This window comes from Lactuca virosa, chromosome 4, assembly GCF_052849685.1.
Source record: "Lactuca virosa cultivar CGN04683 chromosome 4, Lactuca_virosa_CGN04683_v6, whole genome shotgun sequence".
In the NCBI taxonomy this organism is placed as follows: domain Eukaryota; kingdom Viridiplantae; phylum Streptophyta; class Magnoliopsida; order Asterales; family Asteraceae; genus Lactuca; species Lactuca virosa.
The window spans coordinates 379,466,667-379,482,180 of record NC_136429.1 but is presented as its reverse complement, the minus strand read 5'-3'; the positions used below and the strand labels follow the sequence as shown (position 1 = coordinate 379,482,180).

Sequence of the window (15,514 nt, the reverse complement as noted above, 5' to 3'; positions counted from 1 at the left end):
CGAAAGAAAGATTGATATGTTCAACCTAAAATAACAGGTAAACATATCGAAAAAATTAATTTATTACTTTTTAAAAGAATAAAATATGTTTGTTTCACTCAAAAACAAACAAAATAATTATTATGAAAAAACAATCATAATCCAAAAGTTAAGTTGTAAAAAACTTTTTCAAAACTTTTTAAACACTTTTCTAAAACATCTAAATAGAAAACGTAAATTTAAATATTTTTCTTAGGTTTCAAAATTTTAAAACATTTTCCTTATATTTTCTCAACCACCATATGTTGTAAAAAATTTTAAAAAGATTTGTAAAAAAGTTTAAATATATTGTAAAAAACATGAAAAATAAGTTTATGAAAAATATGTAAAAAAATTAATTTTTTATAAAAATAATTCTAAAAAATTGTAACTTATAAGAAGATATTAAAAAAAAGTTATAAAAAAATACAAAAAAAATCATAAAAAATAATATTATTTGTTATTTAGATAATAATACTTTAAAAAAACACAATAATTACTTAAACATTAGTATAACTATGTGATAACACGTATACTATACGGATGATTGACATTAATAAGACAACATAGAGATTATTAGAATAACAATCATTAATCATGCAAACAAATATTTATTTTATATAATTTGTACATCTAATCATTTAAAGTATATAACTTGAATATGTTTTCAATAGTTGTTTATTTATAGTATTTTGACAATAGAATGTTGATTTTATAGGATTATATCATGATTTCTTAAACCACATTTATTGTTGATTTATTGGAAGCAAATTTAAAATTAAGAAACTAAATGACAAAGAACATAATATTAATTAAAATGTATATTAGAGTGATACGAAAAATAATTTTTTTTTTTAATTAATATAAAAAAAGATGATTATTTTTTGATTTAGAATGTTTTTTTAATAAAATATGTCTATTTAAGTAATTGAGATGTTGATTTAGTGATTTATCGACACAAGCTTCCAAAGCCCATTAAATTTTGGGCCCTAGCCGAATCACAGAAAAAAAAAGGCAGAAAGCAGGGCACATTTCGTTCCATTTGTTCCACGGAGATCTTGACATCTATGAGTCAAATGATCGATTGAACTATTCTACATCAACAGATGTCACCAATTTTTGCATCTTAGCTCTCATATCTGCATGATCCTGCCTAAACGTAAGTATTTCTAGTCTTTCTACTTCACTTACGATGTATTTACATTCTCGTTCTAGGTTTCTTCCCTCAACTGTTCATCCTTTCTGTGATCGTGGACATCTTATGTAAATGAAATATTGTATGATCACGTATTCAACTCTACACAATATGCATAAAGATTGATTAAACAACAAAAGCTGGATATTGATCGATGTCTTGCAATTTACATATCAAGTCAAAATTGGTGTTGAAATCAAAATTATTACGACTTTGATAACTGGAATCATTACCCTGTCACTGTTAACACGTTTCTAAGGATTGAAATTCATTTTGCCACCAAACAGAATAAGATTGTGTATTGATCAACTTATAGAAGAAAATTGAGCAGTTACGTGTATAATTTGGGTGCAAGGAAAATCCATTTCACCAAAAATTCGTGATCAAGAGAAGTAAAAGCATCAACAAAAAGTGTAATCAGTTCAAATTTTTATTTCGTTTGATACTTGAAAATCTACTTGTATAGTTGTATGTCACTTCTAAATAGTGTAATACTGTAATTTCAACTGTTTTATTTTGGCAACTTATGAACTCCATTATGTTTGACATATGATTAGAATGGCTATGGGGGCAAGCTGGATGCAAAGAAACATTGGTGATTTGGGTTCCAACGCAAAATTAAAGGAACATCATTTTTCATTACTATTTAAGTGTGATGGATTTCATAAGGCATCATTAAGAAGAATCAACTGGCCATTGCAAATAAGTAAGAACAAAATGTCTACATTTTGTTCTTCACTTTGTGATCCAATCACATCGACCTTGCAGAAGAAGAACAATGAACCCTTGAGTATGGCAAGTGAGTGACAACTTATTTGATAAATATTTGATGACATGGATTCTACCATATCTATTCATTGGCATCCCAATGATGATATTTCATTGAATTATTTTCTTGGGTTATAAAAAATGTGTATTATTCTGCAAGATAGATGAATCAACTCTGATCATAATTCGACATGGTGAATCAATGTGGAATGAAAAGAATCTGTTTACTGGATGTGTTGATGTGCCCTTAACAAGAAAAGGAGTAGAAGAAGCAATAGAAGCTGGAAAGAGAATCAGTACAATGCCATTTGACATTGTGTACACGTCAGCATTGGTTCGTTCTCAAATGACAGCAATGCTTGCCCTAACCCAACACTGCTGCCAAAAGGTATTTCTATTTTAACCTTCTGCACTTTCTCAAAATTAGTATGATTCATTGATTTTTTTTTATTATAGCTGATAGCATATCATATTTTCATGTCTTCTTGTTACAAATTTTGAAGGTTCCAATAATTATTCGTAATGAGAATGAAGAGGCCAAAATTTGGAGTCAAATCTACAGTCAAGACACCAAGAATCAGTCGATTCCAGTTGTTAAAGCTTGGCAGTTGAATGAACGAATGTAATCTTGTGTGTTTTTCTTTCTCTCCTTTTCAACAAAGCAAAAACTTAAAAATAATTTTTTGTTTTATGTTTTCTAATATTTTATAATTTTCCCCATTCTTTGTGGTAGGTATGGGGACCTTCAAGGTCTGAACAAGCAAGAAACTGCTGAAATATTTGGTAAAGAGCAAGTTTACAAATGGCGTAGAACATATGAAGTTAGGCCTCCTAATGGTGAAAGCTTGGAAATGTGCTTACAAAGAGCTGTTGCCTTTTTTAAAGACAATGTAAGCTAATTCTTCTTCTTTTTTTTTATTTAATATAGTATGGTTGAACTTTATAAGTTCCATATATGCCCCTTGGTTTTATATAAAAGGGTCCAAGAAATTAAACCCAACTTCATTATGTGCCACCATCTCATAAAATGAATTTAAAGTTCTGTTTATGCTCCATGGCTTTTTACATATAACTTTCTAATCACACCCTTTGTTTTTTAAATTTTAGTTTATACCTTATGCATTGCAATAGGTTAGCTTAATCTGATTAGAAATACATAAAGGACAGATGTATATAATCTTTTAACAAATAACACAGTTAGAAAGATGTCGTCGATATGTTCAAAATGATATCAGTATAGAGATTATTGATGCATTAGTCTTGTTTTTAATCTTATCAAAGAAAATTAAAATGTTCATTTGTAATAAGATAAAACAATGTCGTCAATACTTTTAAAATATAAAGTTAAAATATTTATATGTTGCTGATGTGGAGTTTTATTATTATGTACAGATAGAACCACAACTTATGGCTGGAAAGCATGTGATGGTTGTAGCCCATGCAAATTCCCTGAGGTCCATTATCATGTATCTTGACAATTTAACCCCTCAAGAGGTACCAAATCTTTCATTAGTCCACATGTTTTTCACTATTGTTTTTTTGATCATGTGATTTTTTTTGTTGCTAAAAGGTTATCAACTTAGAACTATCTACTGGGGTACCAATGTTGTACATATATAAAGATGGAAAATTCATCAGGAGGGGAAGTCCTGCAGGACCTAATGAGGCTGGTGTTTATGCTTATACTTCGGTAACAACTTTTATCCTCATCTATCTGAAAATAAAATATATTTATTGACTTCAACTATTATAGTAATTATAATCGGTAAATAAGCAAACAATCCATGATAATAGCTAAAATACTTTGATCGTTTTAATTTAAAAGTCGTGTTTCGTTGCAAAAAGTTGAAACAAAGATTAAAATTTTGTTTTTAACGTAAAAGGGGCGAGATAAAGTGTTAATTCAAGTTCAAATCATAGATTATCCAAAACCTCATACTTGGGCCCATCATCATCATCTCGATCCAATGTCGCCAAATAATCTTTATAAGTTGCAACCATAGTTGTTGATAGCAAATAGTGGTAAATAGCGACAAGCTATCTATATGCTACATAGCGATAGTAATGAAGTAACGACCGCTATTTTGTCTTTGGCGATAGGCATAAAAGATTTAAAATGTATTCATCATGGTCGACTATTATAGCTATTATAAATTTATAATCAATAAGGAAACAAACCATTAAACTAATTACTAACGTTCAACACTTCAGCCTTAATATTTATATTTTGATTGCCCTCAAGCAAACATAGAATCAATTCAGGTCATAATCGTATAATCACTTATCGGAGTCATGCTGTTGTGCTCAGAGGTCCCTACTTTATCGCTCGGCTGTTGAAAAAGAGCATACCACTCCGGAAAAGGAGGGCACCGTGAAGGAAACAGATGCACGAGACTTTATCCCACATTCTAGAAATATCCAGACGAAGAGTTGCCAACCCACTAGGACAGAACCCGTTTACCCTGAATCTCGGCTCTCACCTTTGCCAGCGCACGTTGAATTTCTCTCTCTATTGTGACAAGAATCTGAAGTCAGGCTCTAGACCTGGTGTGGCTCTGGACCTGGTGTGTTGCTGCTGAAATAAATCTACATCTGACGTCTGCTGCTCGGTTGTTGCGCTGCATGGTGCTGAGGATCATCTACAGAAATTACCCATGTCTCACTGACCCCTCTCTCTATCACATGTATCTGCTCCAACACACTTTGGTATCCAAAACCCTCAGTTTTGTATCTCCCTAGTGTCCATGTCTAAGGAAAGCGTCAACTTAGTAACGAAGTACCCTACACATATCCAACTGTCAAAAGCAGTACTGGTCGCTCGCTCATTAAGCTAGAAATACCGTCAATGTATAAGGGAGGTTAAGGCATGGGTAATTCCTTTAGATCCAGGCGTATAAGGCATCATATGTTAGAATAAATCCTCGGGTGTTGGTGCAGATGCATGTGATAGAGAGGGGTCGGTAAGACATGGGTAATTCATTTAGATGATCCTCAGCAACAAGCATTGTTAGAGCTAACACCCGAGCTCCAAAGGTGCAGACCTGCTCCACCAGCAGCAACAACATAGCAGGGCCTAAAGCCAAAGATTAACTTGAGATTCTTGTCACGACAGATTAGAGAAATTCAACGTGTGCATGTAGAGATACAACGGGGCAGGCAGAGATGAGAGCCAATATTCAGGGTATCCGGGTTCAATCCCAGTGGGTTGGCATTGGTAGTTCTTTGTCTAGATATTTCCAGAATGTCGTATATAGTCCTGCGCATCTGTTTCATTCACCATACCATCCTTTTTCAGAGTGGTATGCACCTTTACAACAACCGAACGATGGAGATGCGACCTCTAGGGCACAACAACATGACTCCGATGTGGAGTGATTATGTGTTATCCTTTTTTAAGATAATTTTTGTTTGTTTGTTTAAATTTGGTATCTTAGACAATGTTATTTTTTTGTGTGTTTTAGATATTTTTTTTAACTGAAAAAAACTGATTAGAAATAAATCACTTCGGGTACTTTAGGCTTGGTTATTTTTTATGTGTTTTAGATACTTTATATTCATTACTCTCCGATTCTAAAGTGGTAAAGCCTCTTGGTTTGATACTAACCATAATGATTATAAAGACAATTAACACAATGGTTATGTAATTAATAAATATCTAAGATCAATATTAATCCTTTGATTTTAAAGACTTTTAATTGCCGTTGTTTACCAATGATAATGTAAATCGACTAGTTTTCATGGCCCGATTACTAATCCTAAATTGACTACTTTTCATGGTCCGATTACTAATCCTTTGATTTTAAAGACTTTTAATTGCCGTGATCAAGTATTTGGTTCGTATTAAGAGAGAGATGAACTTTTATTGATATCAATGATAATGGAAATCAACTAACTACACAGGAATGGTCATTACTTGCATACTCACACATTAAAGTTACCAACTTTACTATTTAACCTTAGGTTTTGCTAAACATTAGTTACCCTCGCCGCTGGCAGCTCCATTCCTACCATTTCTTCCGCCACGCTCTCCACAAGCTGATCCTCTATATCAAGTTTCTGTTTGTTGTGCTCCATCGCTTACAAACTTCCAACTAGTGAACCAAGATTTGTCAAACTAGACCGTTTCTACGGTCAAAACTACACTCGTTGGGCTAACAATGTCAAGTTTCAACTTGTTATGCTAAGGCTTGGCTATGTTCTAGATCTTGAATTACCCCCATTCTAGATGATCCGATCCGTAAAGTGGGAAAGGCTCCAAATCAAAAAGCAATTTATGAACCGGAAAAGTTGAGGGCTATGTGCACAGACTTTGAGAACCTATGTTTTGGTCACATCAAGAACTCATTATTTGACCATCTCTATGATCTGTATGCGTATGCGCCAGTCACAAATCCCGAAGAGTTCTAGAAAGCCTTGGAACTCAAATACAAGGCACAAATACATGGCACATGAGAAGGGTACTAACAAGTATCTTGTGGCTAAATATTTGGAGTTTCACATTGTCGACGATAAACCGATTCTGGAGAAGCGAAACGCTCATGTAGGGCAAAATACATGATCATGACTGACCATGTGCCCCACACCAGGTTCCATATCCAAGAGACCAAGCAGCAACACTTCATAGGGTCTTTCCTTTTTAGTATTTGCCATGGAGTCGACCGACAAAGTGGGTCGCTTTACTTTCGATTAAACCTCACTACTATTAGTAGGCAATTCATATTCATCTTTTTCTTCTACATCGACGACATTGTCAGAGTGAGGTATACTATTCATCGCTTCTCTTGCACGTTTCTTCTTAAAGTTTTCTTTTGAAAAAATTATTTACATTACTTGGTTCCTTTGTACATCTTGCATTATCCGCGGAATCACAAGCAGTAATGTTAAGAGTTGGTATGGATGTTTCTTGATGTCATATAGATGGAGGGACCCAAAAGGAAGGGTGTACTTAGGGGTGCAAACGAGCCAAGCTACTCGTGAGCTACTCGAGATCGGTTCGTTAAAAGCTTGACTCGAAACCGATTTTAAACGAGCCCGAGCCGAACTCGAATTTAATATTTTAAGCTCGTTTATTAAACGAGCTCGAGCTCGAGCTCGAGCCTATGTCACTAAGCTCGATTAGGCTCGCGAGCCTAAACGAGCTTTTATATAATATAATTTATTATTATTTTTATATATTAAAATAAAAATATATTTTGGGAATTAGGAATTTATGGTATTAATAAACGAGCTTCTGAATGAGCTCGAGCCGAGCTTAAGCTTATTTAGACACGTCGAACAAAAAACGAGTCGAGCCCGAGCCGAGCTTGTATAATTATTTACGAGCTCGAGCCGAGCTCAGTACAATAAAGCTCGAATCGAGCCGAGCTCGAGCTCGAGCCTCGTATAATTTAAACGAGCCCAAGCCGAGCCTGACCAGGCTCGGGCTCGGCTCGTTTGCACCCCTAGGTGTACTTCCCGTAGATATTCCAGCTATTCTAGCTATTCATTACAGGTGATCGACTGATGCAAACTTACACGACTCACAATTTAGGAATGAAAAATGACTAAACTGAGGATATAATTTCTTCAAATTTTGATGGTTGACCCAAACAACATTGTAATTCAAACGGAGATAAGGACATCATTCGTACTAGAGATTTTGGTACTCGGTTCAAATCTGTAAAGTCCACCAAATTCCCTTCCTCTACCAATTATTTGCTTTGTTGAAAGATCTTGAAAAAAAAAAAAGACAATAATCATGGAAAATGTTACATTACATATCAATCCACGAGTAGTTTAGTTGGTGGCGAGAACTCGCTTAATGGAAAATAGCTAATTAAACGATAAATTAGGGAGGCTTAACACAGAAGATAATGAAATAGATGGGGCTTTGATACCAACTAAACTAGAAAGAATTGAGGGTGAAAATACAATATTGGTTGTGTGTTTTTACAAGGAAAATGTACAAGTTTATATATAGTGGTGAGAACCCTAATCATAGAAAACCTTATAGGTCTGTAGGCTAACTTGGCAAAAGCTAATATGTACAATATTTACATTCTAACAGAACAAAAACAATTCACTTTATATCTATGTTATGAGTAAAATAACCATTTCAGATATTGTCTATACATTGCTAAACTTTCTGGTACAAGCGTAAGAAATTTGCGAGATAAACACTAAACAACTTCTAGCTTCGATCATGTTCAAAGCATTGCACGTTTTCTGTGATTATTACTGGATTTATCAAAAGCTAAGGCACTTAAAAGTAATCTTACTTGTTACACATACATATCAAATTATATGAACATAACAAAATTATATGAATATAATTTTGTTTGAAATGCATGATTAGAGGTGTATTATTTTAATCGACATATGTCTACATACATATCAAATCGAGTAGGGAGTACATATATGGTATCTTATGTTAAAAAACGTATAAACCCTCAATAATCAAATAATAAAAGTGAAATTAAAGATAATTGAGAAAAATACCTTAGCACAGATAGTTAAAACATGACACTAGTTAATCGAATAATATACATTTTCTATTTTACAAGTACAATGATGTAATAAAAAAGAAATCAAAAAAGATTAAAGTCATAATGTTTACTTTTTAAATTTATAACTGATCTATAGTTTAATAACATGAAATGATTGAATCCACTTGTCATTTTGTTTTTTTAACTCGGGCTTTTGCTCTTTAAATTTATATTTTGCCATGATATTACTATGATTTAAGCTTTAATGATAACTTATGTTATTTATTCTTTTAACAGAATTTGGCTGTTTATAAGGAGAAATATGATGAGATGCTGCAAGTAACCCCTAAAAGAAGGTAGTTTTTCATTTATAATTATTTAAGATTTTATAAACACTATCATGGAGTAGGCGTAAATGTTACATGTGCTCCAAAATCACGTCTATTCGGTCCTTCTATGTTATGTATTGGAACAATATAAATATGATATTGTACTATAAAATATTATTTATCACAAAATAAATACTTATTTTGCAAAAATAGACTGAACTTTTGTTCGGAATAGTGTTCATAATCAGAATTTCAGGACACTTACTATTGTTATTTTGGTGATTTCAACACCAATTATGTTGACCGTGACACTCATTTTTTTTTTTTTTTAATTCCATTAGGTGTAAACAATTAATTTAACTTAGTTTTTTTAGTTTTTGATTGGAAGATAAAACCAGTGGAATAATTACAAAAAGTTATATTGGTAATTTTTTGAACGATTGCAACAAAAGCATCAAAGGAAAGACTATATTGTGAATTAAAATGTATTTGTTTAGAAAATCTGTATAGGCAATCCCTGTTAGAAAATGTGAAATGGTTCGCTCTTAATGTACATGGGTTCATTACATTTTGCAAATTAAATTTAGAGGTGGACAGTGGACACTGGTCAAAACTGGTTTTGGATTTGGGGCTTCGATTGGGGCCCGTTACCAGTTAAAATATATTTTGTATTTCTTTCGGTGAGTCAAAAAGACCCGATTATAACATTTGGGAATTGGGATTAGTCGAAAGCCCATTTATATTGGACCCGAAACCTACTACAGTTAGTTCACTTTATAAATTTTCAAAAAAATCGGAAAGTAAATAAATCCGAGAACACAAAATGCCACAGAACAATACGGAGGGAGACTATTCGAAATAATCACTTTCTTACAACCATCATAGAACAATCACACATTTCCCAAAAGGTTTTGTAAAGTACTTTGCAAATTTACTTAATTAATGTTCTTTACTATAAAAACCTTCCGTAATCATATATTGAACAACACATTTACAAAATAAAAGATATTTTACCTTTTTTTTTTTTTTTTACTAATTCTCCTTATTCATTAATTTACAAGATTATTGTTTGGCTTCATCAATTTATTTTTCGTATTTGGGCGTATTTTGTACAAGGTACTATATAGAAAAGTCCCTATTAGTCTTTATCCCAACTACAAAACCTTTTATATGTCACTTAATTTTACAAAATAATATGTGTATTTCGCACGTCCTTTGTGAAATATCCTAATTGATGCAGTTGATTGATGTTTGACGTCAATAATTCATTTTCCTAACCAACGTAGAATTCTGTAGAAGGCTTCATTTTCCTAAATAACATAAAATTTTGTAAAAAGCATTTCAAAACCTAAAGTTATTCTTATTACAAAAATAGGCAATCTAGCAACTCCCCTTTAACTTTCTCTTTCAAGAAACATCCATCTATATCAATCACTTTATATCCTTTCAACCATCTTTTTTAAATCAATCACTTTATATCATTTCAACCACCCTTTTTTTAAAGCCTTAAAACACAAATGTTAATTCTTTTGAAATATTTTGCATCGGGATTGAAGTCAACTCGAAATTCAACATTGCTTCTATTGATCTCAAAACTTCATTACCATAATCCCATATCCGAGTATAGTGATCAGTCAATCTGCCATCAATTAGTGTAAATGTTGTCATTGCCCTTTCACATTGACATTTACTCAGCTTTAAATAATTTTCTATAAAAAATCAGCTTTCATTTCTTTGACTTTTGTTTTGGGTTTGCAAATTAGATAATTGAGATAATGGTTAGCAATCCAACTCAGAGTTATCAATGACCCGAGGTTGTATTTTTGTGCATAAATCTGACATTCTGAAATTTAGGTCATAGACTGCGAACAACTAAATTACAATATATCTCTTTGTAATTTAACTCATTGAGTTTTAATGCATCTAATGTAAAATAAATGAGTTTATTTCAAATACTGTAAGATACTGGATGATATCTTACTTCCAAATGTGTACATTGTCACACTAATCAAACAGCTCAAACTGCAACACTAGTTAATGCGTCTGAAAAACTGAAAATCTGTATTAAACAGTTGTGAGCAAAGAAAACATTAAAACCTTATAGTATATATGTTCCCCTGTTGACGAAAATATAAAGAACGTTCAAAACGGAGTTCGTATGCAAAAGATACGATCGTTTTAAGAAAACAAACAGTAAAACACTTATTTTCTTTAATCGCGTAAAACCGAATCGACCCATTGAGACACTTACACACATCCGATGGAAATTCCAAGATCGCTTTTGGACTCAGGCTATGGCCTAATATTTAATTTCATACTCAAAATATTTTAATCAAAAATATTTGCAAAAGTCGAAAAATCGAGCTTTACGGACCATTTAGACGCGAAACTTTAAACGCGATTTCCCGGAAAACCGTAACTCGAAAAATTAATCTGTTCAGGTTTTTGGAATCCTTGAACCCGACTCTATCTAACTGCACTTTTGGAAAAATTTCGTGACGTTGGGATCGCAATACACCAAAATAAGATGGTTTTAGGTCATCTAAGAGGGCATGACACCTTTGTGGGACCCACCAAGACCATGTGGCTCAAAAATATGATTTTTCTCTTGGCGAACTTCCCTCCTATGTTTTTTTTCTTTCCTCTCACTGTTCCTAGTTTGTGTGCACTCTTAACCAAAAGTACAAGGTAAGGAGGTGAGGTATGGCCCTAAGAGTGTGTGTGATTCTTTGGGCTATAAAAGAGAAGCTCTTGCATCCTCATTCATCATATCAATTGTCCAACTTCTTCCCTCAATCTTTCCTTCTATATCTCTCTCTATCTCTCTTGGATTGAATCACCACCACAACACCACCATTAATCCACCATAAAACCACCACCTTATAACTCCCCCGATGTAAATCACCACCTCAGCCTTCTCCACTCTCCCCACTCCTTCCCTCATCGAGTTCTGCCCTAGAAAAAAAGAAGGGAAAAATGGCAGCCACCTTCCTACCACTACACCACCATTCATTTCCACCACCAAGAAACCCACCTCCGGTAAAGCCACAACCCTGTTGTTGCCTTAGAAGTCCACCCTCCACCACCTCCTTCCCCCCCCCCCCCACTCATTGATCGACATTAGAAAGAGGAAGACGGAGGCAGCAAGAGGCTGCCGGAAGCCTCTCGTCACCAGGGGCGGAGCTTAAACAATTTATTAGGGGGGGGGGGGGAGAGTTTTATAAATTAAAATTAACGCTCTTAAACAAAAAAAAAACAAATTTTTTTCATCATCAACATTTCTTTGAAAAAATAACCAAAGGTTTTCATCTTTTCTATGATTGTATCTATGAAAACCAAAATTAGGGAACAATTAATTCAATAAAAATGAAAAATTAGACAAAAAGAAACAATACTCATCACTCATCAACTTATTCTATACAATCATTAACAAAAATCTGCAATAACTCATTTAACAGTATCTAAAAAGTGAAAACTGAAATCAAAAAGTGAAAACTAAAAACTAAAATTGATTTTCATAATGAACTAAAATCTGTAACAACTAACAAACTAACAATCAACAATGCATTTAACAGATTGTGAAAAGTGAAAGTGAAATTGAAATTAGTTTATTCCTAACTCACCCTACAACTCACAACAAGAAGCAAAGAACATGAGCATTCCTAATTGGCTAATTCCTAACTCAGTTACTCAGGAACAATTCAATAAATACAAAATTAGAAATCAAAGAAGAGATGAAACCGAGATAACTGGATAACAAGAGAAGAACTGAAGAAAGAACAGGAGCATTCCATACCTGATTTCCGATTTCCGGTGACCATCGGGTGGACTGTCGTCTGCAGACAGTTGCTGCGGTGGTAAATGGTGAGACCAGGTGTCCAGGTAAGATGCAGGCGTGCAACAACAGCGATGAGCGAGGTAGCGAGTGGCGACAATGGGGGCAGAAGGTTTAGATACGATGGATTTTGACTTCTATCTTGACTTTGTGGTTCAAAAATCGAACTATTGGAGAAATCAAGAGGTCCACAATCGGATTATTGGAGAAATCCAATGTTTTAAAACCGGGTCGACCCGGCCGGTTCAACCGGTTGGACCGTGACCCGGGGTAGAAGGCGGGTCAATTGTGAACGGTTTTTTGTAAAAATGCAGACCGGATCGAACCGTCCGGGTTTCCCCTAAACCGCGGTTCGACCGCTTATGTTGAACCGGTTCAAACCGGATTGACCCGTTTTAATAGGGTTTGGATAGTTGGATACAAGTAGCGAACGTCAAAACAACCAGCCGTTTGTTGTTTCTTCAATGTTTCTCAATGTTTAAACTTTGTGGACATCAAATTATTGGTTTATATATTTATGCATTATGCAGGAAAGTAAAAATATATAAAAATAGAAAAATACCATAAACCGAGTTGACCCGGCGGTTCAACCGGTTGAACCGGTTGACCCGTGAACCGGTCATCACACCGGGTCAACTAAAAACTCGGGTTTTAAAACATTGGAGAAATCAGGAGGGGCCACAAGCCCACAACCCAATTGTGACAATAGCAGGCTTAGATTTAAAAATTTTGTAGTTATACGAGCTATCTCTAACCAAAATTTCAGGGGGGGGGGGCCACAGCCCCTCCTGGCCCTATACAAGATGCGCCCCTGCTCGTCACCCCCACTGCCACCTTCTGCCGCCAAGGGAATCACCGGCCATCACCAACCTCTACTCCTGCTACTGCACAGTGAGTAAACCACCACCCCATATATCATATTCCATAGTTGTTTTTCATTTTTCGTCAATCGCAGAAAGCCCCGCCGGAGACCCGTTTTTTTTAACTCGATGTGCATGAAAACGAAACAGGAGGAGGGCCTCCTCCTGTTCAAACTTAGTTTCCATATAAATTCAATTTACCCCATTTCAAACATTATTACAAAACTAGTCCTAAGCCTCCAAGTTTCAATTAAAATGCTCACATTTTTCCCCTCCTTTCGAAAATCCCTATAAACAAGTCCCAATTGTCCCAAACTTTGGATTAAATTTTACAGTTCCTACCCTAATTCGAAAATCTATTTATAAAACTAGTCCCAAGCCCTCAAACTTCAATTAAATTATTCAAATCCTACCCCTATATAGAAAACCCTTTTCAAAATAAATCCTAAATTAAAATATAAAAATTAAATAATTTATTTGGTCTCATTTTTAGAAATTAATAATTTATTTTAATTTAATTAAATTAATAAACGGGTCCTATGATTTAGTTAAATTACCAAACAACTCTTCACATATTAATATATGTTAAAATTTCCTAGGAAACTAAATTAATCTCGGAGTTTCGTCTTCACGGCAACGCTTCTGGGTTTCTTGTATCCAATACTCGAAACAACCCGACAACCACACTTTAAGGTGAGTGTTACGACCCCTCTATTATATTCTTACATGTTTTGGGGGAGAATAAATGTACAATCTGATATAAATTCATAATACACATAAAATATTATTGATGACATGCCCCTCAAAGCGGGCCAGAAATAAGGAAACCTTCGACGAGGAGTCCCCTGCAGAGCCCAGCCAGGTCCGACTCGACCACTCCAACCGCTAGGCACCCCCAACTGCCAGGCGCCCTAGCAGGACGACCGCGCAGAAGGATCGCCCTCGCCAAAGGTCGTCCTCCACTACAGTCCAAAGATAATGGCTCCAAGCGACAAGGAGCACATCCAGAGCATTATCGCCTGGACCAATCGATGGGCCTGACACAACGAGGAACACGACTCACCAATAACGGCGACGGATCTTGTCGGGATCGCAGTCCCTGTCCCTCGTACGGATCGAAAAAGATCTTCAGTATAAAAGGACCATCGCCCTGCCTTGATAGGTAAGCTATCTCTCCCGATTCTCAACCCTTACTCTCAAATACTCTACTAACTTGACCGTCGGAGCATTTTTCCGGGACCTCCTCCCGAAGAGCGGCTGACGGTTTTCTTTCCTTGTGACCTCTCAGGTTTCTCCCAGACGATCACTGCTAACACCTCGTAGGTGGTCGGAAGTCAGGTCGCATCATTTGGCGCCGTCCATTTGTGTGACAACAGATAGAGAAACCCCCTTTTTCTTCATTTCTCACCTTTAGCCCAACCACAAATGGCGGACGAGGCCAACGGCGAACCATCGGAAACGCCGCATAGGCCGATACACCCAATAGTCTCCTAAGAGACGGCCAATACCCCGATAACACCACCACCTCAGATGACTAGCATGGTTTCTGAGGTACCATTATCCGGTGGCCCACCACCTTCTCTTGCAACAACTATGCCTTCCGTCACAACCCACATACCGACACCCACACTGAACAACGTAACCCCGCCGCTGTTCCCCAACGACGGCAGACCTAATCCGCCCATTTCACCTTCCATACCGCTGTTTTTTCCCAACGTCGGCGGATTAAACAACGCCGGTTACAGTTTCTTACCAAACCCATACACATCCCAAACGAGCAACGACAAACAATACCCATAACACCACCGTCAATCGGGATGCCTTTGCTAATGGCACCGACGAATAACGCCGCTAACGGCCCAAGCATCATTTTCCAAGCGCAGAACCACCCACCGCTAGTGACAGGAGCCATGACGGAACCTCCATTCACGTCCTACTAGAAAACCCCGTGGCCCACACACTTTCCACCCTGTTCCAGCCACAGAACTTCTACGGCCTAACACCACCAGACCTCACAGCCTACAATACCATTTTGCCCAACGGAC

General features: G+C 35.6%; 1 protein-coding gene across 2 annotated transcripts; it reads left to right on the top strand.

Annotated features, from left to right (window-relative positions):
* Positions 1-1,019: 1,019 nt before the first annotated feature.
* Positions 1,020-8,984, top strand: LOC145108798 (2,3-bisphosphoglycerate-dependent phosphoglycerate mutase 1-like). Of its 2 annotated transcripts, XM_079045890.1 has the most exons (8): positions 1,020-1,177; positions 1,771-2,012; positions 2,146-2,369; positions 2,485-2,603; positions 2,715-2,871; positions 3,374-3,475; positions 3,552-3,671; positions 8,743-8,984. In XM_079045890.1, exons 2-8 carry the CDS (start codon positions 1,772-1,774, stop codon positions 8,803-8,805), a joined length of 1,026 nt encoding a protein of 341 aa, XP_078902016.1. In that variant the 5' UTR covers positions 1,020-1,177; position 1,771; the 3' UTR covers positions 8,806-8,984. The 2 variants fall into 2 exon arrangements, with proteins under 2 accessions (XP_078902016.1, XP_078902017.1); XM_079045891.1 differs by lacking the exon at positions 1,020-1,177 and having other exon boundaries at positions 1,902-2,012; positions 2,142-2,369.
* The last annotated feature ends 6,530 nt before the right edge of the window (positions 8,985-15,514 follow it).